At 36.9% G+C, this 25,863-nt stretch overlaps 1 protein-coding gene across 2 annotated transcripts in view; it reads left to right on the top strand.

Moving 5' to 3' along the window:
* The window catches only part of HOOK1 (hook microtubule tethering protein 1), a 99,641-nt gene that overhangs the window by 29,860 nt on the left and 43,918 nt on the right, over positions 1-25,863 (top strand). For both annotated transcript variants that reach the window (XM_037827082.1, XM_037827083.1), the window contains exons 4-9: positions 3,879-3,929; positions 5,124-5,256; positions 7,997-8,064; positions 9,205-9,267; positions 10,209-10,292; positions 15,767-15,933. In XM_037827082.1, coding sequence (XP_037683010.1) covers positions 3,879-3,929; positions 5,124-5,256; positions 7,997-8,064; positions 9,205-9,267; positions 10,209-10,292; positions 15,767-15,933 — 566 coding nt within the window. The remainder of the gene's footprint in view (positions 1-3,878; positions 3,930-5,123; positions 5,257-7,996; positions 8,065-9,204; positions 9,268-10,208; positions 10,293-15,766; positions 15,934-25,863) is intronic.

The raw sequence follows: 25,863 nt of genomic DNA, 5'->3' as shown, positions 1-25,863 counted from the left end.
TGTTCATGGATGCACAGCTGTATGAGGGTACCCAGGGGCAAGTGATTGTACACTTTGGATCTTTGGATAAATGTATGGTATCTGAACAATCCCAATATAACTTACAAAGGAAAAAAAAAACAAAAAACACATTTGTACATTTTGTCACAGTTGTTGAGCATTCTAGGTTTCACTGAGTTATACAGTCCCAGTTTTTATTTTTCCTCTTTTGTTCTGGTGTCCCACGTGCTCCTAACCTTCCTCTTTAAACCATGCTCACAGTCATCTTTGTTCAGTGTACTTAAATTGCTGTGCTACCGTCACCCACGATTTTGTTCCAAACCTCTCACTTCTGTCTTTTTCTGTCTGTTTGTAGTGCTCCCTTTAGTATTTCCTGTAGAGCAAGTATCTTGTTCACAAACCCTGTCATTGTCTGTTTTTCAAAGAATGTTTTAAGCTCTCCCTCATATTTGAAGGACAGTTTAGCCAGATATAGGATTCTTGGTTGGCGATTTTTCTTTTTCACTAATCTTAAATATATCACACCATTTCCTTCTTGTCTCCATGGTTTCTACTGAGAAATCCACACATAGTCTTATCAAGCTTCCTTTGTATGTGATGGATTGCTTTTCTCTTGCTGTTTTTAGGATTTTCTCTTTGTTTTTGATGTGTGATAATCTGATTATTAAGTGTCTGTGCATAGGCCTATTCAGATCTATACTGTTTGGGGTACACTGCGCTTCTTGTGTCCATAATTTTATGTCTTTCATAAGAGATGGGAAATTTTCATTGATTATTTCCTCTTTTATTGCTTCTGCCCCTTTTCCCTTCTCCTTCTGGGACACCCATGACATGTACATTCATGCATTTCATGTTGTCATTCAGTTCCCTGAGACATTGCTCATATTTTTCCATTCTTTTCCCAATCTGTTCTTTTGTGTGTAGGATTTCAGTTTTCTTGTTCTCCATTTTCTGAGTGTTTTCTTCTGCCTCTTGAGATCTGCTGTTGTATGTCTCCATTGTCTTTCATCTCTTTTGTTGTCCCTTTCATTTCCATAGATTCTGCCAGTTTTTTTTTTTGAACTTTCTATTTCTACCTATGTATGCCCAGTGTTTTCTTTATATCCTTCATCTCTTTTGCCCTGTCTTCCCTAAACTTTTTGAATTCATTTAGCATTAGTTGTTTCAGTTCCTGTATTTCAGTTGAGTGTAAGTTTTTCCTTTGACTGGGCCATAACTTTGTTTATCTTAGTGTAGGTTGTAGTTTTCTGTTGTCTCAGCGTTTGGTTTCCTTGGTTATCCCAATCTGGTATTCCCAGACCAGAACAAGCTCAGATCTCAGAAGGGGGCAATATTCAGTATCAGGTTTCCCTGAGAGTGTGTCTTAGAAGATTGACACACCCTGTGAGACCTCAAGCTGCTGTGCTCTTCCTCACTTGCCCAGCAGGTGGTGCCTCTCAGCCTGTGGCTCCTGACTGATGTAAGGATGTCTGGCTCTCTTAGTCCTTAGTTTCTGTGTTGATTGTTTTCCCCCAGGCTCTGGGATCTGGCTCTGAATGGGAGGCGGGTAGTAGGGTTGGGCATCACTTCCTTCCTCTTAGGGAAGATACACCCTCCAGGGAGTTTTCATTTGTATTTAAATAGCTCTTTGTCTCTCTGACTCTGCTATCTCCACCCTTGTCTGGGTCAGAGTGCTGCAAACTGAAAATGGCTGCGGCTTTCTCCACTGAGCCACCCAGTTTAAGAGAGAGAAAAACGGACAGAAAGTCCCCTTCAGGGCCAGTCCATGGTCGCCCCAGCTTTACCTGCCAGCTAGAGATAGCACCCAGTCCTCCGGGCTCCCCCTCCTGGCACAGAGAAGTCCTCTGGCTCTATAAGGTCAGTCGTCACTAAAAGCCTTTGTCTGCTTTTGGGGATTTGTAGCTGGTATTGAGCAGTCCAGATTTGTTAATCAAAACCCCTTCGGTCTGTGAGGGGAGGAGGCTCCAGGCTTGAGTCCACAGTCTTTACTTACAGATTTTATGCTGCAATCTCAGGCACTCCTCCCAGTCCAGGTTGGTGTATGATGTGTGGACAGTCACTGTTGTCCCCAGCAGTTATTCCAGATTATTTACTAGTTGTTCCTGGTTGTTTATTAGTTGTTCCAGGGAGATGGACTAACTTTCACTCCTCTCTTTGCTGCCGTCTTCTTTCTTCTCCCCTGTATTTACTTTGAAAGCTTTTCATGTAGGTACCTAGTGGTTGGGTCTTGCTTTTTAACCCACTCTGACAGACTGTCTTTTAAAGGAAATATTTAGGTTTGTCTACTCAATGTGATTCCATTTAAATCTACCAAGTTGTTTTTTGGTCTTTTTTTCTTCCTTTTTTCCTCTTTCACTGCCTTCTTTTGGAATAAGTATATTTAGTATTTCATTTTATCTCTTCTTTTGGCTTATTAATTCCTCTTTGTTTTATTGCTTTGTGGTTTATTTCAGGGTTACTATATGCATCTTTATTGCTTATCATGGTTTAACTTTAAAATATACCACTGCTTATGTCTAATGTAATAATCTTACAGTGGAATTCTTCTGTTTTATCTGTGCTTTATTTGTGGTATTGTTGATATATATTTTACCTCTACATCTATTATATAACCCTAACAAGTCCTTTCTTTTAATTTAAAGTCAGTACTCAACTTTTTATTTTGAAATAATTTCAGACTTACAGAAGATTTTTCTTGCTTTCCTACATCAGTCTGTCCATGACTGTCTGTCTATCTATGTGTCTGTCTGTCTATCTGTCTATCTATCTATCTATCTATCTATCTATCTTTCTGTCTTTTGAACATTTCAGAGGAGGTTGTACACATCATATTCCTTAAACACATAATACTTCCATATATTTCCTAAGGTCAAGGATATTCACTTATGCAATCACCTTAAATACAGTTATCAAGTTCAATAAAGTTAACATTGATGTAAAGCTTACATTCCATATTCCATTTTTGTCCAGTGTGTCCCCAAAATCTACTTTTGAGCCTCTTCTCCATTCTTAGATCCCATCCAGGATTGTGTATTGCATTGAATTGTCTTTATTTTCTCTTTCTCTCTTTTTTGTTGTCAGAGCATATATACAACATAAATCTTCAAGCATACTGTTCACTGGGACTAAACACTTTTCAAAATGTTGCAGTACCCTCACCACCACCCATTACTATAATATTCCCTTTACCCTGAACAGAAACCCTACATTCAGTTTTCATTAATTCCCCATTACCCCTGACCCCCACCCCTGTTAACCTGCACTCCACCTCTATCTCTATGAGTTTCATATTCTCTGATATTGTCTTTGGGGTTACCAAGGGGCTTAAATTTAACAACCTAAATCTTAAAACGTTCTGAATTTTAAATCAGGCTTTGTATGGTTTCCATCTCCCTGTTAACACTGTGGTCTGAAATTCTCTCCAGACAGAAAGCTGAGGCAAATTTAGGGCTCTTCTGTTTCTTGTTCTTTCTTCCAGAAACCAGAATTCTATACTGCCCATTGTCTTGAGTTTGAAAATGGTTGTTCCTTATATTTTGTCCTGTTTTGTACTTGTTTGTGATACAAGAAGGAGTCCAAAACTTGTTACTTGCTTATGGATGGAAGTGGATGTGCTCATAACTAAACCTTTAAAGCAGATACTTGAATTTGTTGTGTATCACTTTAAATTCAGTCACCCTAGTTGAACTATGTAAACCTGAAGTAAATTTCCTTTCATTTAAACTCCATTAAATAGTGATCTGACTCTACTATGATGGTTTTGTTGTCAGTCTTCTTAATAAGGGAGAGTTTTCTTTTCTTCGGCCTTTGTTAAGTGTTCTTTCATTATTAATATGAGATAAGAATTTATGTAATTCTTATTCTTTTTTTCCCGTTAGGCAAGTAATTTAAAGAAAGTCCTACAAGGAATTATGAGTTATTACCATGAGGTATGAAAATCATAAGACTTTGTTTAAATACAAAATGCTATGTGATAACTATATTGGCACTGAAAAATCCCTTGGCTTTTTGTTTGTAACATTTTACTGCATCATAATTGGAACATATTGTCTTATTGCCATTTTAGTACAGTCAAATTTTGTCAAAATAGATACACTTAAATATATTGATTTATAAAATAAAGTTGCTTATATACACATACTCTTTAAATTATTTCCTCAAATAGAATTATCTTCATTTTTATATGATTTAATTTTATGCAGTGCTATAAATTAGGCTTTATAATTTAAGTAATCTCCACTTTAAAGCATTCCCTTATTTTGACATCTCTTTCCATTGTAGACAACAGTAAAGAAATATTGTGAAATAATGCTTGTACAAGTGAACTGCGAAAAATGCTAAGTGAAGATAGTATTAAATTTATGTTAGTACATTACTCAGATAGTGCACATTTTTTCTTGTTCAGCATCATAAAAAGTTCTATATAGGGTTAATTTGGTATAAGAAAACCCTTTATCAGGTAGCGTATTGTTTAGTGATTGAAAGCCTTTGGTTTGGTTTTGCTCTTAAGGAATTTTTATTTCTATTTATTGGTAGTGTCACACAATTACACTTGTAATTTCTTCCAAAAATTTTTAAGACTTTTCTGAAAAATTTCTATTTATTAATACCTAAAAGTTATTTTGAAGCTTTTTCAATGCCAGCAAAAAGCTTAAAATATAGAAAGAAAAGGTCAGGAAAGATTATATTTGTTATTTATTTGTAAAAAAAAAAAAAAAAGTGCCACTTTGTATTGTGATTCTCTAGGAATTGCTCATTTATCAAAACATATGTATGTTCTTTGGCTTACAAAACTGTCATTATTTTGTGGAAAAGCGTAAGTTTTGTCACAGTAGATCAGACCAAGGGCTCCTTAAGTTAAACAGTTCCTCCCTCTGACAGTGGCATCGAAGACTATTTGGTGGAAAACCTTTTTCTCTTCTTTTGGTTGGTTACTCAAAATTTTGGCAAGTTGTCTGGACATTCTAGTTTTAATCAGTAATTTTGGATTTGCCGTTTGCTTGTTTATTTGACTCTTTTGTTGAACTTACTTATAATTTGTTTCCCTTGTTATATTCAAATGTAGTTAATCCCTTGTAGCCTACATAAATGAGTAGTCTAAATTTGCTGTTTTGATACTTCAGTTTTTAGGGCAGCAGATTTCTGAAGAACTTATTCCAGATTTAAACCAAATAACTGAATGTTCAAATTCTGTGGAGCTTGGGAGATTGCTCCAGCTTATTTTAGGTTGTGCTGTCAACTGCGAAAAGAAGCAAGGTAAGTGAATTTTAATCCTTTAAGGATATCTGCTTTCTAGAAACAACCTACACTGCCATACAAAGTAGCATAAGAGTTTGCTGTGATAGCTTGGCAGAAAGCTCCCTGAAATGTAAGCCAGAAGATATGAATTCAGGCCAGGTCTCCCATTAAAAACCAATATCTTAAATACCCCATTTGAACCTGGATGCAGAGATATATATTCAGTGGCTAAAATGAGGTTATTTTAGTTCATAGCTCAGTTTAATTTAATATATTCAGTGCTTGGCTTATAATGGATAGTTAATAAAAAAAATTGCACTAAAGGATCTGAATCATTATCTGTTTCACATGTGACATAGTACCGTAAGTATTCAGTTTTTCATAAATAAATATGCAGCTATGAAGTTATAATTCAGGCTTCTTCAAATGATATTCTTTTCTTTTCAAAATAATGTCTGTCCAATGTATCTTCCAAATAACCTGATGTGAAAGGGATTTGGATCATTATATTGGTATATCCAAATACAGCAACCAGATGTGGCTGGGCAAAAAAAATCAATTTTTGTTGCATGTAAAGAATTAAATTACAAACTGAACAGACTTAGATCTACTTCCCTCAAGGACTAACATCAGTCTGGGTGGTGAGAATTTTGATGCTGATGTTATTTGCGTGATTTGTCCAAACCTGGTCTTAGTACATCACCTTTAATAACAGAATGCTGGGTGCTTAAGTTTGCAAAATACTTAAAGCCAGCACCTAGAAAACACAGTCAACATTATCCAACTAATGAGGGAAGCATATGAGAGAGGATAAATTCAATAAGAACAAATTCAAAAAGGAGAAAAATAAAATACATGAAACCATTTGTAGTTCATTGGTAAAATAGAACAAGGATTTGATATCAGGAAACTTTAATGTTAGTCCCCTCTATCATCAACTTGCTGTTTTTTTAGAGTAAGTCAGTACTTCTCCATAGGCTTTTATTTTTCACCTACAGGTGCCAAAGATTTGAATTTTTTATAAAGTGAAGGACATTGCTCACGTAAAGTTAAAACTTCCTTAAATGTTTAATAACAAATTGGCAACTTCATTTATAAATCCAGCAATTTTCTGTTTAAAATCGTGATTGTTTTGATCTTGTCCATGGATTAATGCTTGGTCTCTATTTCTAATTACTGGTTATTTGTAACTTCTCTTTGCTTGATTAATTTTGCCAGATTTATCAGTTTTATTAGTCTTTCCTTCAAACAACCAACTTTTGTCTTTGAGTTTTTTTCCTCTAATTTTATCTTTTATCTTATTTCTTTTGTTTTCTTGTAAATTAATCAGCTGTTTGTATTCTAACATCTCAAATTGGATATATAGTTCGTTAATTTGTACCTTCCTTTTTTCATACTGTGAAATGTTAAGCTATAATTTTCCCTTAAAGTAATGCTTTTGTTGCATCCTACAAATCTTGATGTGATGTATAGTATTTTCATACTTCAGCTATAAGCTTTACTTAGTAATTTTATCCTCGTACTTTTAGAAGAATTTTTAATTCCTGGATATGTAAACAAAACCTTAGCAAGTAGTAAATATAAGGAAATTTCCTTGCATTTTCATTATTTGAAAAAATCAGGATTATCTGATTGAATTTATTTTTGGAGTTATATGGGGGTTCTCAATTTTAAGGACAAAGAAAATAACCTATTGGTGATTTATTAAAATTTAGAAAACAAAACACATCTAGGATATGAAACAGCTTCAACACCTTTGTATTTTGCAGTCAGAATTGATACCAGAATTATTCCAAGATACAACAACAATTGCAGTCTTGAAAGAATGAACTAGTTTGGATAATAATACTCTTTTATCTTGGTGGGGGAAAAAAAGGTTATTTTTGGCAAGGGTTTCAGCAAGATTTCAAACACGGTTATCCAGAAAATCAGATAAAGGAATCCATACATTTCCTGTGCATTCTCTAATTAGTCTCCCCCTCCCCCCATAGTACTTGGTGGTCAGGTGCATACCAGAATCTATCTGAATCTATGTCCAGTTCTTGGGTTCCCAACTAAAATGAAGGTTTAAAGAACTTTTAGAAGTTTCTCAGAAGAATAATAAAAATACTAAAATTATTAGAAAATAAATCCTAAAACTTTTGAAAAATTCTTTAGCTGGAGAACATACACTAATGAATTTAAATTTTCATATATATAAAGGTCTCCTTCTTATGATTTCTTACTTCTCGTTAGGACAGAATTACCTTAACTTAGTGCATGTGTGCTTGTGGCAAGGTATAAGCATCTCCATACAGTGAGGCTTAGTGAGTGTTGAACAGGTTTTAAAAGGAGGCTGTATAATTAATTCCCTTGTCTGAAAGCCTTTCTGGAATGAACTAAGTAGGTGACAAAATGAAAGTTTCTGGGCCTACAGTTTTAGGAGTTCACTTAACGTTTGTGAGTCCTTCCAGTAATAATATTTAACAAGATGGAAGAAATTGTTCTAATTGACTTAAGATTGTGATTTCTTCCCTTTCTCTTCCTTATCAGAAAACTAGAGGTTTCCTTCTTTAGGAAAAAAATAAATCTAAAAGTGTTTTTATGAATATTTTCTGTACTGCTTATTTGTTTTCAGTGGATGTATTTGTTTTAGTAGCAAATAATGTTGTGTAAAGGATTATCTGTTGTAAATAAATTTTCATATCTGTTAATTGGATGGCTAAGGCACTATGAGTAAAGAGTAGATATTTTTCAGATCTTTTTTTTTAAATTATAGAACATATTCAAAATATAATGACATTGGAAGAGTCTGTTCAGCATGTAGTAATGACTGCTATTCAAGAGGTAAGTTATATCATGTTAACGAACCAAATTATATACAATTTTCACGTACACTTTATAGGTATACATTTTTATTTGCATAAACTTCCCTTCATAGCAAGTTTGCTTATCTTTAGCTAAGGTTTCATCTCTTTTTACAAAATATCTTAAAAGGCCTTTAAGCCCAATTTTCATATCTACATTTCCAAAATTAGTTGATAAATTAATATTGTCAAGATTCTTTAACTTCAGCTAAGTAGGATAAACAGCCTCTGCATATATTTTTTTTAAAACTTCTTCTCTTTTTCTGCCAGTAAGGACAATCTTTCCTGAGATTTCAAAGCTTATATATTTCAGTTGCAGTTTCAAAATGTTAGATCTGTCAGCAAGTTTGGTGGTACTTAATGTTTTGGAACTAGGTAACTTGGGTTCAAGGAAAGTCTGCTTGTCTAAGTGGAGCCAGAAGGATTCAGAATTCCTGTGGCATTGTATTGATTCTTAAATTCAGGCGTAGAAGGCTGCAATGACATGGAGTGCAGAAGAGATGTGAAGGAAAGTAGAGAGAGGGATAGTGAGGAAGAGCAAAATTTGGAAGGCGTCATTTAGAGAGAGACATCATACGGGACTATAGTAATTTTTATACTGTGGGTTTGCTTTGGTGGTTTGATTTCACAGCCACATCTGTAAATTTATCTGTCTTTCAGATGCAAAAAATTATTTTATAGGTTCACTTTTTGTCATATAATTACGACTTCTACATTTTAAAGTGACTTCTCCAATTAGGAATTTTCCACATCATTTAAAGGCTGTATTTTAAAAGTGTTAATGTATATGTTATGGGAGGCAATCATTTTTGTATTATTCGGTGTGTTCAATTTTATTCAGTAATTAATCTTTTCAAACTTGTTTGTAATTTTTTAGTACAAAAAGTATTTTAAATGTGTCTTTATATTTAAAGTACACTTATGTCATTACTAAAATAATGCTTGAACATTCTGTTATTGAACTTAAACATCTACTACAATTTTTATTCGAATAGTGTTCTAGGGGTCAAGTTAAGGCAAGGAAAAATTAAAGATAAACCATTTTACATCCATTCCAAGTAAATATATTTTACTCTAGAAACATATTATTGTACTTAATTTAACTATTCTAATTTTTTAGTTGATGAGTAAAGAAATAATGAGCTCTTCTACAAATGATGATGTTGGAGAATTAGAGCAACAGGTAAGTGTTTCAATATGTGAGAAAAATGTTGAAAACAGAAATACAGTTCCTTTGCCGTTTACTATCATATGGCTTACATAGGAGAGCATATACTAAAGTATTTTCTTCCATAAAATTTACAGCATTTATTCTGCTGTGCAGACCCTGTTATATATTATTACATATTCTTTCATGAAAGTAAGTGGTATTGGTCCCCAGAGTTTTCTGTGATCATGTTGGAAGAGTTGAGTAGCTTTGAACTTTCCTTCTGACATTTATGATACATATTTAGCCTATGCTACTCAGTTAAACAGTGATATAGACAAAAATTATACTGAATTTTACTTTATCTATTAAGGTAATATAATTTTTGTCACTGTAGCTATCATTTCTTCTGATATTGGAAAAACAGCTTCAGGACCATGTAATCAAGGCTCCTTTCCCTGGTTAAAGTATATGACTGTTCTACATGAGAGAAAAGGCATTCTTCTCCTATGTATAATCCAGTCTGAGGTGTAGGGGAAAGTGGGCAAGGAAAGGCAAATGTATCAAGTATTTTTATTGTTATAAATATGTTGGACATCATTTTCTTCATGAATGTCACCAGGTATCTCAAGAAGTATTTTAAATTTTAAAAATTTTCAGTAAATAATTTCTTTAAATTTAAACATGCTATATTCTTAGAAAACTTTTTCTGTGATGAAACTAAACAATGCCTCCTCTAATACTTTTTTGTTTGAATATTTCACAAGGATTTATATAAAATTTCTTTTTGTGGGACCCCTTAAACATTAATGAGGCTATATAAATATTTATGCAAAGATAAATTAAGACTCATTTGTTAATAGGTAGATTTAAAAAAAAATTTCCTATAACAGTATATATATGTGTAGTGAGAAAAGTATTTTTTAAATTTGAGTCAGAGCATGATTTAATAAAAATTTGGACATTTTATATTACAGCTTAAAAGGGCCTTGGAAGAACTTCAGGAAGCAGTAACAGAGAAAGAAGAGCTGAGACAAAGATGCCAAGAACTAGACATGCAGGTTCGGAAAAGAACCCTGATCTGAAAAAAATTCTTTTCTAATGTATAAATGGTTTTTTATTTTAATTGATCGGCAGGTTAATTTTGGAGTTTGGGTTTCATTTCATGGTGAGTTCATTGAAAGGATTTGTTATAGGCTTGGATATTCAAAAATGAATTGCATAATTATTTTTCTCTGAGAATTGGAAATTGAAACCTACTATTCCCTGCTCCAAAAGAAAATTTGAGGAAATAAGTCTACTAATTGTAAAATTTGAACTATTTAGATAAGACCTCAGCTTTCTCTTTAGTAAAATAGGGGAAATAAAGTACCTTCTTCATAGTGTGTTTGTGGGTATTAAATAAGGTAATTTATGAAAATACTTAGGAGTGCCTGACACCCAGCAAACATGACTGTGTTCTCCTTCCCCTCCCTCACTTCCTCTCTCCTTCTCTGCCTCTCTTCCTTTCTCTCTCTCACACATGTACACACATATAAGGAGAGAATTATATACATACATGTTCATACACACATGCATGCCAGCAAAACAAAAAAACTTGGCATCAGTGTCAATAGTTAGTGGTTAAGTAGTGGACTGTCAGACCAGACTGTCTATATCTAGAACCTGGCCAGGTTACTAGCTGGTTGTGTGCTCTTAGGCAAATTAACTTAATTTCTCTGCACTTTAGTTTTCTCTTTTGAGAAGTGGAATAATGCTAATGTGTATCTCCCAGAGTTTCTGTGAAGATTAAATGAGTAAATATACTTAGATCAGGGTCTGGTACATAAGCATTATGTATGTGTTTTGCATGTATATGTGTATGCGTGCGATAAGTCTTGAAAAAGATACACAAAAGGTTTAATGTACCTTCCTAATATGCTGTGTATAGGTTCCTTTTTTATTTTCAAATAATGAGCTAAATATATAGTTGACCTTCTGAAAAATGTGAGGACAAGGAAGTAGGGTTGTGCATTATCCTTGCTAGATATTGCTAGTAAATATCTAGAATGATAGAATTGGGTAATGAATGTGTCTAACCCTCAAAGGTTTGCAAATAAGGAAACTACCATAGAGAAGTGACTTCTTCAGTGTGACTTAGCTACATAGGGTACTGATAATACTAGAATCAAGGTCTTACAAGTTCATCCTTAAAGTTCAATCCTCTGTATTTATACAAACAAAATATCTCAAATAGAGGGGAAATTCTACCTGCTCTCCTTTGCATCTTTCCCAACTGCACTCATCTGCACATAGCATAGTAAGACACACATGCATGCACATGCAGAGCACCTGAGATGTGTTCCTTTCACATAGTATCATATGAATCCTCCAGAATATCTCAGATGGAGAAAGGTGATTGAATCATGCAGGTATTAGCCATCTCATGTAGAATCTCTGTACAGTTTTATGAGAAATTCTTGTTCATTAAAGAATAAATTAATTCTATATTCAAGATTTAAGTGTTTGTCATACATAATGAAGAGTGTGTGATCCCATGGTTTTGGTTAAAAAGTGCAGGAATCCCAAGATTTGACATTTTAGTTCTAGTGTTAAAATAATTAGCCTTCAATTATCTGCACAAATGAAATTAGATGATTACTGCATAGAATCAAGAAAAAAATTTTTCCATGAAAATAGGATGCACCCCACACCGTCCAGATATGAGGCACTTGGGGCAACCTCAGAAGTTGGACCATAGTCCAGATGTTCTAAAAAGATTACACATGATCTCAACTGGCCTCAATTCCTTCTGCCAACATTCACAGGGATATAGTCTGTTATGGAGAGAAAACAGTCCCAAATATGGCTTAGAGGGTGTTCTGATTTGAATCTATTATGTACCCCAGAGAAGACTGTTCTTTTAACCCAATCTCATGGGTGCAGACTTATTGTGGGTGGGACCTTTTGATTAAGTTGTTTCCATGGAGATGTGACCCACCCAATTGATGGTGGGATCTTTTGATTAGATTATTTCCATGAAGGTGTGACCTCACCCATGCAGGATGGGTCTTGATTAGTTTACTGGAGTCCTTAAGAGAGCTAAGAGCTGACATAGACCCAGATCCTTGGAGATGCTAAGCTAAGAGATGAAGCCCAGGGTTTGCCCCAGAGAAGCAAAGAGAGGACCCCCAGACACTTAGAGAGAAACACTCTGGAAGAACAAGCAAGGATGCACAGGAGCTGAGAGATGGATGGTAAGAGAAACAGGAGCCCAGAGACATTTTAGAGAAAGTAATTTTGAAACCAGAACCCAGGAGGAAAGGACTAGCAGGCGCCAACCACGTGCCTTCCCAGCTGACAGCTATTCTGGACGCCATCGGCCTTTCTTCAGTAAAGGTACCCTCTTGTTGATGCCTTAGTTTGGACACTTTTATGGCCTTAGAAATGTAAATTTTTGTCCTAATAAATCCTCTTTATAAAAGTCAACCCATTTCTGGTATTTTGCATAATGGCAGCTCTAGCAAACCGGAACAGATGGGAAACATATACTGGATCTCAGATACAATGGAAAGGATGTCTAAGATGTCATCCAGACTGCACTGGAACAAATAGCAGTTTTCAATTATAAATCAAACATGAGCAAGATGAAAAGAAAAACAGCATGCCATCTGTGCAAATATATTACAGATTAAAACCAAAAGTAGAAGAGAAGAGAGCATGTAAGAGACAATAGCTCAGCTTATAAACAACGTTTGCTTCATGCCGAATACCAATTTCATGAAAACCCATTAGTAAAGGAGAATAGCTGATAAAACAACAAAATGAGTTTGAAAAAGAGATTGAAGATGTGTAGAAACATATTGAGACCCTAAAGCATCGTTATAGTACTAAGAAATAAGTCATAGACAGCTAGAGACAGAAGAGACTTAGCTGAAAATCAGATGACTAACAGTGGAAAGGTTTGAGATGATCACATTGAATGGAAATGAAAAGTATAAAGACTGGAAAACTAGATATTCACATGCAGAAGAATGAATTTAGACCCTTCCTTCATACCATATACAAAAATCAACTCAAAATGGATTGATGACCTATAAAACTCTTAGAAGGTGTTCTAGTTTGCTAATGCTGCGGGAATGCAAAACACCAGAAATGGACTGGCTTTTATAAAAGGGGGTTTATTTGGTTACACAGTTACAGTCTTAAGGCCATAAAGTGTCCAAGGTAGTGCATCTACAATTGCGTACCTTCACTGGAGGATGGCCAGTGGTGTCCGGAAAACCTCTGTTAGCATCTGCTCCGGAGTTCTGCTTTCAAAATGGCTTTCTCCCAGGACATTCCTCCCTAGGCTTCAGCTCCTTAAAAATGTCACTCCTAGTTGCTCTTGGGGCATTTGTCCACCACTACCAGAGGTTCCAAGTCAAAGATCTGTGGTTGGTCCAAGGAGTTTGTCTAACAACACCCCACCGCCACTCTATCCCCATGTCTGTGATGAAGGTAGCTCTGGAACCACACTGTGCAAAACACTGACAGGATCAAAGCTGGTTACTCACCAGGTGCTAAAACTAAATTTACTCTTCATCTTCTTCTTAGAGAATTCATACATGGGGTTGAAGACTGAGGGCATTGTTACTTTCTATCAGTTCTTTTTTGACAGCCACTGCCATCAAGCTAGAATTAGATAGTCTTTGCTCTGTGCCCCCATCACCACCCTTTAATGTGCTTCCATCAGTGCACCTTGAACATTTCCTTCATGTACATGTCTACTGTAAAACCTTGAGGACTGAACCCTTCTTCTTTGTATTTGAACCACTTAGAATTGTACATGGCAGGTAATAGTCACTAAGCTGATTGCATGACAGGAGTGGATGCACACATTAAATTTAAAAACAGAAAGCTGTTTCCTTGTGTAGTCTACCTAGGGACGGATTCCCTAGTCTTTTAATTTCTTGTTTGGAGAGCAATGTTTGTAACTTGCCTATATTTTAAGGCAATCAGTTGATTTTAATTTCCCGTTATTAGCATTGTGCCAATTTATATTTTCATTCACTTAACTAGATTGAATTAATTATACTTATTGCAAATATAAATAGAAAAACTTTTCCAATAATATATTGGAAGTCATGACAGTCTCTGTTTGTACCAGTTTGTATATATTATGTCTCCCAGAACAAGCCATGTTCTTTGATGCAGTCTCGTGAGGGCAGACATATTAGTGTTAAGTTGGAGCATTTGAATTGGACTGTTCCATGGAGATGCAACCCACCCAACTGTGGGTGATAACTGGTTGGATAATTTCCATGGTGGTGTGGCCCTGCCCATTCATTGTGAGCCTTGATTTGTTTACTAGAGCACCATATAAGCTCAGACAGAAATAGCGAGCTTGCTATAGCCAAGAGAGACACTTTGAAGAACACACAGGAGCTGAGAGTGACATTTTGAAAAGGAGCTGCAGCTAAGAGAGGACAAAACGCCCAAGAGCAACTGAGGGTGACATTTTGGACAAAAGCTGAAGCCTAGAGAGGAACGTCCTGGGAGAAAGCCATTTTGAAACCAGAATTCCAGAACAGATGCCAGCCACGTGCCTTCCCAGCTAACAGAGGTTTTCTGGATGCCACTGGCCATCCTCTAGTGAAGGTACCCCATTGTTGATGCGTTACCTTGGACACTTTATGGCCTTAAGACTGTAACTGTGTAACTAAATAAGCCCCCTTTTATAAAAGCCAATCCGTTTCTGGTATTTTGCAAAAAGGCAACATTAGCAAACTGGAACAGATTTTGGTACCAGAGAAGTGGGATGCTGCTGAGATGGCAAATACCAAACATGTTGGATCGGCTTTTTAAATAGATAAGGAGAAGATTCTGGAAGAGTTGTGAGAAGCTTGATAGAAAAGGCCTAAACTGCTTTGAAGAGACTGTCTGTGGAAATATGGCCTCTAAAGATACTTCTGATGAGGCCTTGAGCAGAAATTATGAATGTGTTGTTGCAAACTGGAAGAAAGGCGATCCTTGTTTTAAAGCGACATAGAATTTGGCAAAATTGTATCCTGGTGTCAGATGGAAGGCAGAATTTGAAAGCGACAACCTGGGATACTTAGCTGAGGAGATCTCCAGACTATGTGTGGAGGATGCACCCTGGCTTCTTGCAGCTTATAGTAAAATGCAAACAGAGAGATAAACTTACAACTCAGCTCTTGGGTTCAAAGAAACCAGAAACTGAAAATTAGATGGTTTATACCTAAAGGGGGGAACAAATGGTATTTTTGAACTTCATTGGCATGTCAACTTTTAGAGACCTCACAGTATTTTCTTCCCAGAACTAAGGCAGGCACAACATTTCGAAGACATCCTTACTCTGTTTTGATTTCTTTTGTTTGACCTAAACCTTGTGGCATCAGAATTCCAGAGTTGGAAAGACCCTTATAAATTGTCTAGTCCTATTGACCAAGCTATTTAATGACTCAGTCAGAATTAGAATCCAGAACTTCAGACTCAAGTCTAAGGACATTTTTGCCATCAGTGTTGATATTGGTGTTTTTTATTTTTTCTTTAGGTGACCGCACTTCAAGATGAAAAGAATTCACTGGTTTCTGAGAATGAGATGATGAATGAAAAACTTGACCAGTTGGATGGATCTTTCGATGATCCAAATACAGTGGTTGCAAAAAAGTATTTTCATGCACAATTACAACTAGAACAATTACAGGAAGAAAACTTCAGGTATCATTTTCAGTAAAAGTCATTTTATGGAGTTCTGTCTATTAAACTGGTAGCTCAAAAATCGTAATATCAATAACTAATTATTAAGCATTATTAAACATATGTTGGATATTGTTAAGCCACTAAAGATATTAAATAATATAAGAAGTGGTTCTTGCTCTCACAGAGCTTACAATCCAGTTATGCAAGTGGGATGCTACATAAAAATAAAACAGCATGTGACAAGGGACAAATGAAGACTACAGAAAAGAACAGAAGCAGTTCATACAAACAGTTCATGCCGAAGCCAGCATGGGTGGGTGGGTGGATGGAGAGGGCAGGAAGTTTTTTACACAGGAAAGGCAACCTGAAAATAAATGGACAAAAATGTAAATCTAAAGTTAAAGAGATGATTTTCACTTTAATTTTATATTTCTTCTTTAAAAAAATTTATATACACATTCGTACCTTTAGTATACATTGATTGTCTCTGGAGTGCTTACCACTGAGCTTTTCACCATAGGACCTTGAGGGTAGGCACTCTTAATTGCCCTGTACATATTTTTTTCTTTCTTTATTTTGGTATAATTTCAAACTTATATAAAAAGGTACAAGAATGGTACAAAGAATTCCTTTATACCCTTTACTCAGAATCAACAATTGTTTTACAATTTTCCCCATTTATATTATCATTCTTTCTATGAACATAGTCATATAGATATGCATAGAATTTCTTTCTGAACTACCTGGGAGTAAGCTGGAGACATGCTCCTTTACCCCTATATATTTCAGTGTGTATTTTCTAAGAACAAGGATATTCCCTTATGTATTCATAGTAGAATGATCAAAATTAGGGAATTTATCATTGATACAATATTATCTAACCAAGAGATCATATTCACATTCTGTCAATTATCTCAGTGTCTTTTATAGCTGTTTTTATTTTCCTCGTCCAAAATCCATTCCAGAATCAGGCATTGCATTTAGCAATGGATTTTTATTCAATGATTATAAATCAACTACTATCATAATTTATTTTGATACTCAAATTATCCCAGATTGGCCCTATGTCCTTTCAACATTTTGCCTTCATTCTTTGAGCACTTTCTTACTTTCTGGTCAACAAAATGTTCCAGACTCTTCTCATCCTTTATTTTTCCCAATTCTAGGATCAGCCATTTCTCCAAGGAATTCTGGTTCCTTTTATTAGGAGAATGTTATCTATAAGCAAAGATCTGTACTCCAGATTTTTTTTTTTTTTATTTGAATCATTGCTTCTAGGCCACCATAGTGGACATAGCTAGGAAATATACTCACAGGTTCACACTGACCTGTATACACATACTTGTATATACATGTTTATTTTTGTATCTAAAAATGAACCACAAATTCATTAAATGGACTAACCAGATGGACACCACAGGGTTCATTCTAGTCATCTCCATTTCTGTATTGTAACTCCCTTCTCCAATAGAGAAAAACCTGACTCCCGTTTTCCTCAGTACTCATTTGCTCAAACCCAAAGTGTACAGAAAGTAGTTTTGGAATTGATAACCCAGATCTCTGTAAAAAGCAACCTGTTACTAGAGTTCAGTATGTTTACAGTTTTTTTTTTTTTTAAAAGATAACACATATAGTGAAATGCATAACTACTGAGTAGAATTTGATATATTTTGTCAAATGCATACATCTGTGTAATTCACACCCTTAACAATATATGGATCATTTCCGTCACTGCAGAAAATCTCCTCCTGCCCCTTCCCAATCAGTCCCCATCCCCCAGAGGCTAATTTCTGAATTTTTTTCCACTGTAGATTAGTTTTCTCTAATCTAGAATGTTATACAAATTGGATAATGCAGTATGAACTCTGGAGACTGGCTTCTTTTGCTCAGCATGTTTTTAAGATTCATCCATGTTGATGACTTTATCAGTAATTCAGTCTTTTTTATTGCTGGGTAGCATTCAGTTATATAGAATTGTACTGAATTATACCATATTTTGTTTATCCATTTTCCTTTAGGTAGACGAATTGTTTCCAGTTTGGGGCTAGTACAAATAACTCTGGTGTGAACATCGGAGGACAATGACAGATACCTATGAGTAATATTGCTTGGTCATAGAGTAGGTCTGTGTTTAATTTTAAATGACTGATAAACCATTTTTCAGAGTAGTCTTACCATTTTACATTCCCACCAACAGTATTTGAGAGTTCTAGTTGCTCCAACTACATACCAAAATTTGATCTTCTCTGTCTTTTTAATTTTAGCCATTCCAGTGAATGTGCAGTGGTATCTAACTGTGGGTGTGTAGAGGTATCTAACTGAAACTTTAATTTTTATTTTCCTGATAACTAATGATGTGTTGAGTTTTCATGTGCTTATTGAGCATTGATGTCTCTTACTTTGTGAAGTATCTTCACTTTACACTCTTGGCCTATTTTTGTATCCTATTTTTATTTTGGGTGGTGTGCCATTTTGAATGTATTATGTCCCACCAAACGCCATTATCTTTGATGTAATTTTGTGTGGGCAGACATTATCAGTGTCGATTAGATTGTAATTCTTTGAGTGTTTCTTTGGAATGCACCCCACCCAGCTGTGGGTAATGACTCTGATTGGATAATTTCCATGGAGGTGTTGCTCCATCCATTTGGGGTGGGTCTGAGTTGAGTCACTGGAGCCATATAAATGAGCTGACAGACAGAGGGAACTTAGTGCAGCTGTGAGTGATGTTTTAAAGAGGAGCTATAGCCAAGAGGGACACTGAAGAAAGCACAGGAGTTGCAGATGAGAGACAGTTTGAAGATGGCCGTTGGAAGCAGACTCTTGCTCTGGAGAAGATAAGAGAGGACAAATACCCCAAGTGCAACTAAGAGTGATGTTTTTGAGGAACTGCAGCCCAGAGAGGAACATCCTGGGAGAAAGCCATTTTGAAACCAGAACTCTGGAGCAGACACCAGCCACGTGCCTTCCCAGCTAACAGAGGTTTTCCGGACACCACTGGCCATCCTCTAGTGAAGGTACCCAATTGCTGATGTGTTACCTTGGACACTTTATGGCCTTAAGACTGTGACTGTGTAACCAAATAAACCCCCTTTTATAAAAGCCAATCCGGGGAGAGGTAATGATGATGGTGGTGGAGGAGGAAGGCAGGGGAGGGGGTGCTGGGCGCTGAGCGGCGGCGGCGGCTCTGGCAGGGTTTTGTAGGGTGGGGGACGGTCGCGAGGCGACTGCGTCAGGGAGGGGGCGGGCGTGAGGGGCGCCGTCCGCCTGAGGGGCTGTAGACCCCGGCTCCCGCGAGTGCCGTGGCTGGTTCGGCTGTTCCATGTGGCTCCGGCGGGGATGGAGGACTCGGTGGAGGCGGCGGTGGCTGCTGCTGCTGCGGCGGCGACGGAGGAGCGGCGCTGAGGAGGGAACCGGGCCAGACTCAGCCCGACAGCGGAATTAGAGTCCTCCAGAAAACACACCGCATAGCCCATGAGGTGGAATGGTGATGTCTCCATGAGGGAACCTCCTCTCATTCATCCTGTCATGTATATCATACTGTTCTCGACTGGGCAATTCATCTATGATGGGATTTACCCTGTGACACAAACAGGGAGAAGATTTATGGACCCCAAACATCGTTTCAAGTTGTAGTTGAGTTTTTTGAAATATCGACATACCCTGCAAAGCTCTTTTGCTTTGGACCCTCTGCTGTATTAAAGCTACTGTGTTGCTAACCCAGCACTGCTCCAGTGTGTTGATTGATCATCATGGCTTCAGTTTGGAAGAGACTGCAGCGTGTGGGAAAACATGCATCCAAGTTCCAGTTTGTGGCTTCCTACCAAGAGCTGATGGTTGAGTGTACTAAGAAATGGCAACCAGATAAACTGGTGGTAGTTTGGACAAGAAGAAGCCGAAGGAAGTCTTCTAAGGTTCATAGCTGGCAACCTGGAATAAAAAATCCATACCATGGTGTTGTAGTGTGGCCTGTTCCTGAAAACATTGAAATCACTGTGACACTTTTTAAGGATCCTCATGCAGAGGAATTTGAAGACAAAGAGTGGACATTTGTCATAGAAAATGAATCTCCTTCTGGTCGAAGAAAAGCTCTTGCTACTAGCAGCATCAACATGAAACAGTATGCAAGCCCTATGCCGACTCAGACTGATGTCAAGTTAAAATTCAAGCCATTGTCTAAAAAAGTTGTATCTTCCACTCTCCAGTTTTCTTTATCTTGCATTTTCCTTCGGGAGGGAAAAGCCACCCAGAATCAAAGGAAAGGAAATACAGGAAGAAGACAACAAATTAAGAGAAGATTCTTTGTATGTGGACTCCCTTCCACAAGACAGAGGCAGGATGAAGACATGCAAAGTTTGGCTAGTTTGATGAGTATGAAGCAGGCTGACATTGGCAATTTGGATGACTTTGAAGACGATAATGAAGAAGATGATGAGAACCGAGTGAATCAGGAGGAAAAGGCAGCAAAAATTACAGAGCTTATCAACAAACTTAACTTTTTGGATGAAGCAGAAAAGGACTTGGCCACTGTGAATTCAAACCCATTTGGTGATCCAGATGTAACAGATTTAAATCCATTTGGAGATCCTGACTCAGAAGAACCAGTCACTGAGAAAGCGTCTTCTAAAAAACCAGAAGAATCTTTTTATAATAACAGCTATAATCCCTTTAAAGAGATACAGACTCCACAATATTTGAACCCATTTGATGAGCCAGAAACCTTTGTAACTGTAAAGGACTCTCCTCCCCAGTGTACAAAAAGAAAAAATATAAGGCCTGTGGACATGTCCAAGTACCTTTATGCTGATAGTTCTAAAACTGAAGAAGAAGAGTTGGATGACTTCCTTCCTTCACTGAAGCCTTGAAGGCCTCGAAGTCATCCATGAGGGTTGGAATCAACTTCTTCCAAAATCTTATTGGTATTGATATTTGACCTCCTCCTATGAATCACGGGTATTCTTGAAGGCATCTAGAATATTAATGAATCTTTTCAGGTTTTCAATTTACATTGCCCAGATCCATCAGAGGAATTACTATCTATGGCAGCTATAGCCTTATGAAATGTATTAAGTAATAAGACATGAAAATTGAAATGAATCCTTGATCCATGGATTACAGAATGGATGTTGTGTTAGTAGGTATGCTGGTTTGAATGTGTTATGTCCCCCAAAACGCCTTATCTTTGATGTAATCTTGTGTGGGCCAATGTATCAGTGTTGATTAGATTGTAATTCTTTGAGTCTTTCTGTGGAGATGCACCCCACCCAACTGTGGGTGTGACTCTGGGTACTTTCCATGGAGGTGTGGCCCTGCCCATTCAGTCTGGGCCTTGTTTAGTTTACTGGAGCACTATATAAGCTTAGACAGAAGGAGTGAGCTTGCTACAGCCCAGAGGGATACTTTGAAGAATGCACAGAAGCTGAGAGAGTAGCTGCAGATGAGAGGCAGTTGGAAGGTGGCTGTTGAAAGCAGACTCTTGCTCTGGAGAAGCTAAGAGAGGACAAACACCCCAAGAGCAATTAAGAGTGACATTCTGAGGAGGAGCTGCGGCCTAGAGAGGAACATCCTGGGAGAAAGCCATTTTGAAACCAGAACTATGGAGCAGACGCCAGCCACGTGCCTTCCCAGCTAACAGAGGTTTTCTGGACACCATTGGCCATCCTCCAGTGAAGGTACCCAATTGTTGATGTGTTACCTTGGACATTTTATGGCCTTAAGACTGTAACTGTGTAACCAAATAAACCCCCCTTTTATAAAAAAAAAAAAAAAAAAAAAGCCAATCCATCTCTGATGTTTTGCATTTTGGCAGCATTAGCAAACTAGAACAGATTTTTGGTACCAAAGAATTGGGGTGCTTTTGCTGCTGAGTTTGCAAATAACAAACATGTTGGAACAGCTTTTTAAATGGATAAGGGAAAGATTCTGGAGGAATTGTGAGGCGCTTGATAGAAAAGGCCTAAACTGCTTTGAAGAAACTGTCTGTGGAAATATGGACTCTAAAGATACTTCTGATGAGGACTTGAACAGAAATGATGACTGTGTTGTTGCGAACTGGAAGAAAGGTGGTTCTTGTTTTAAAGTGGCAGAGAATTTGGCAAAATTGAGTCCTGGTGTTAGCTGGGAGGAAGAATTTGAAAGCGACAACCTGGGATACTTAGCTGAGGAGATCTCCAGACTATGTGTGGAGGATGTACCCCGGCTTCTCCTTGCAGCTTATAGTAAAATGAGAGCAGAGGGAGATAAACTTAGAACTGAACTCTTGGGTTCAAAGAAACCAGAAGCTGATGGCTTGGAAAAGTACGGGCTTCCAGGGAGTGGAATCCCAGAAGCTACAGCCCAAAGTGAGGATGAACCAAACATGGAACCCAGCCGCCATTTCAGTACAAGCCAAGTTGGGGATGGAGTTATCCAGAAAGGATTTGTGGAAAGTCCTGTTGTCTGATGGCTTTGACCCCTGTGTGCTTCATGTGAAGCCAGCAGAATTTTGCGAGCTCTTCATAGACAGCGCTGCTGCCGGTCTGGACTGGAGAGGGCAGACAAGGAATGAATTGAAGGAAAAATTTCTTCAAAGGCAGAGCCATGGAGGTTGAGGTCTGGAGTCAGGAGGCCTCGGGCTGGGAGAGTGGAACAGCCCACATGCATGGAAAGGGTAAGTTTGCCCTGGAGGTCGAGGGCGGGCTTTCCACCTCGATGCTCAGGAAATGTTCTGCAACCCCAGGCCCCAAAGAGGGTGGAGCACATTCCCAGGGAATTGGGGAGAGCCTGGCTGCCACCACACTGTTCTGAAGGGGTTGAGCGTGTGCCCCAGAAATGGAAGGGAATCTGGGTGCTTCCCCGATGTTTGAGGAGGGTGGGGCCAAGAAGGTGGTCTCCCCAATGTGTGGATATGTTGGAGCACTCACCCAAGCATTTGGTGAGGAAAGGGTTGCTGCAAAGACCCTTAGGAAGTGTTAGATTCCCGCTCTCTCAAGCCCCAAGGATGCAACGTCGATTTGTAAAAGACTCTCAGACTTTGAAATCTAGTGGAGTTTGTCCTGCAGGTTTTAGGAACTGTTTTGGTCCCGTGAACCCTGTTTACCTTTCAGGTTTTCCTTATGGCAATGGGTATGTTTATCCTATTAATGACCCTCCTTTGTATATTGGAAGCACGTAACTTGTTCTAAGTTTACAGGTCCACAGTCAGAGGGGAATTTTGCTTTTGGACAGACCACACCTGTAACTGATTTAATGGGATCTTGTACTTAACTATTGTTACTGAAATGATATAAGTTTTTGTGATATTATAATGAGATGAATGTATTTTGTATATGGAAAGATGTCATTTTGGGGTCCAGGGGGTGGAATGTGCCAGTTTGAATGTATTATGTCTCCCAAACGCCATTATCTTTGATGTAATCTTGTGTGGGCAGACGTTATCAGTGTTGATTAGGTTGTAATTCTTTGAGGGTTTCTTTGAAATGTGCCCCACCCAGCTGTGGGTGATGACTCTGATTGGATAATTTCCATAGAGGTGTTGCTCCACCCATTCAGGGTGGGTCTGAGTTGAGGGAACTCAGTGCACCTGTTAGTGATGTTTTGAAGAGGAGCTACAGCCAAGAGGGGCACTTTGAAGAAAGCACAGGAGCTGCAGCTGAGAGACATTTTGAAGACGGCCGTTGGAAGCAGACTCTTGCTCTGGAGAAGATAAGAGAGGACAAATACCCCATGTGCAACTAAGAGTGACATTTTTGAGGAACTGTAGCCCAAAGAGGAACATCCTGGGAGAAAGCCATTTTGAAACCAGAACTTTGGAGCAGACGCCAGCCACGTGCCTTCCCAGCTAACAGAGGTTTTCCGGACACCACTGGCCATCCTCCAGTGAAGGTACCCAATTGCTGATGTGTTACCTTGGATACTTTATGGCCTTAAGACTGTAACTGTGTAACCAAATAAACCCCCTTTTATAAAAGCCAATCCGTCTCTGATGTTTTGCATTCTGGCAGCATTAGTAAACTAGAACAGGTGATCTTTTTATTATTGAGTTGTCGGAGGTTTTTTTAAAATTTTATATACATATATATATAGGATATAGGTTCTTTGCCAGTTATATGTATAGTAAACATTTCTCCCATTCTGTGGCTTGCCTTTTCATTTTTAAATGATATCTTTCAGAGAGAGAAAGTTTTAAATTTAGATGAAGTCTAATTTATAAATGTTTTTAAGGTTAGTGCTTTTTTGTTTTCTGCCCCCAAAATCTTTGCCTATTCCTAGGGTTGTGAAAATACTCTTCAGTTTTTTCTTCTAAAATCTTCATAGTTTTATCTGTAACATTTAAGTATACATGCCATCTTGAATAATTTTTTTTGATGTAGTGAGGTGTGGGTATTTCTATTATTATTACTAGCATCTAGTTTGAACATCATCTGTTGAAAAGATTTAGTTTATCCCATTGAGTTGCTTCAACACCTTTGTCAAAAACAAATTAACCATATAACTCTGGGTCTTTTTGGGGATTTAAATTCTGTTCCATTGATCATTTTGTCTATCTTTATGCTAATATGACACCATTTTTATTACTGTAGATTTAGAAAAGTCTTTTGAAATCACATAGTGTAAGTCTTCCAACTTTTTTCTTTCTTTTCAAAATTTGTTTTGGCTATTCTAAGTACTTTGTATTTCCACATAGAAGTGAGAATCAGCTAGGTAGTTTCTACAAAAAAACATTTTAAGATTATGATTTGGAGTATTACTATCTTAACCATATTGAATTTTCCTATCTATGAAACATGGTCTCTCTATTATTTAAGATTTTATCTCAGCAATGCTTTATTGTTTTCATTGTAGAAGTCTTTTATGTTTTTTGTTAATTTTATTCCCAAGTATTTTATGTTTTTATTGTTATTACAAATGCAATTTAAAAAGTATTCGCCAAAAGTTTTCTGCTAATATATAGATGTGCAATTTAGTTTTGTACATTAGTATTGTGTTTTGCAAAGTTTCTTAATTCACCTACTAATTCTAGTACTTTTTTTTTTTTTCCATAGAAAATCCTATGGAATGACAACCATCTCAACTATTAGAATTTTACTTTCTAATATTTCTGCCTTGTGTTTATTTTTCTTGCCTTGTTGCAAGAGCAGACATCCTTATTTTGTTCTCAGTCTTAAGGGAGAAAATGTTCACTTAAGTACCATCAAGTATGATGCTAGTTGTAGGTTTTTTAATACACGTTCTTTATTAGAATAAGTTCCACTTTTTTTCTAGTTTGCTACGAGTCTTTGTTATCATGAATAGGGGTTCATTTTTGTCAGATCATTTTTTTGCACCTTGAAAGGATTGCTTGCTTTTCCTTTTTCATTTTTTAAATATGATTGATTTTTGAATGTTAAACTAATATTGTATTTCTGTGATAAACCCCTTTTGTCTTATTATCCTGTTTATATATGGCCAGATATATTTGATTTGCTAGCATTTTGAAAGAATTTTTCTGATTATGTTCATAATTTATATTGGTCTGCAATTTTTTTGGTAATGCCTTTTTCAGGTTTTATTAAATTCTGTTAATCTTACAGAATAAATTGGAAAGTATCCCCTTCCCCTCCCCTCTATTTTCTGAAAGAGTTTGTATAAGAATGTTATTTCTTCCTTAAATATTTGATATAATTTATTAAGAAAACAATCTGGGCCTGTAGTTTTCTTTCAGAAAGGGCTTTTAATAGCTAATTTATTTAATAGTCCTATGGGTTTTCAGATTTTCCATTTCATCTAAAGTCAGAATGACAAGTTACGTTTTTTAAAGTATTGAATTTATTCAAGGTTTTTCAAGTTATTGAATTTATTGGCATAATTTTGTTCACAGTGTTCTTTTGTTGTTCTTTTAATGTCTAGGAGTCATGACAGCCCTTCTTTCATTCCTAATATTGGTAATTTGTGTTTTCTTTCATATTTCTTGATCACTCTTGCCTAGAG

The sequence above is a fragment of the Choloepus didactylus genome, chromosome 2 (genome assembly GCF_015220235.1).
Source record: "Choloepus didactylus isolate mChoDid1 chromosome 2, mChoDid1.pri, whole genome shotgun sequence".
In the NCBI taxonomy this organism is placed as follows: Eukaryota; Metazoa; Chordata; class Mammalia; order Pilosa; family Megalonychidae; genus Choloepus; species Choloepus didactylus.
Note: the sequence above shows the minus strand (reverse complement) of the source record. Positions and strands in the feature narration are given on the sequence as shown.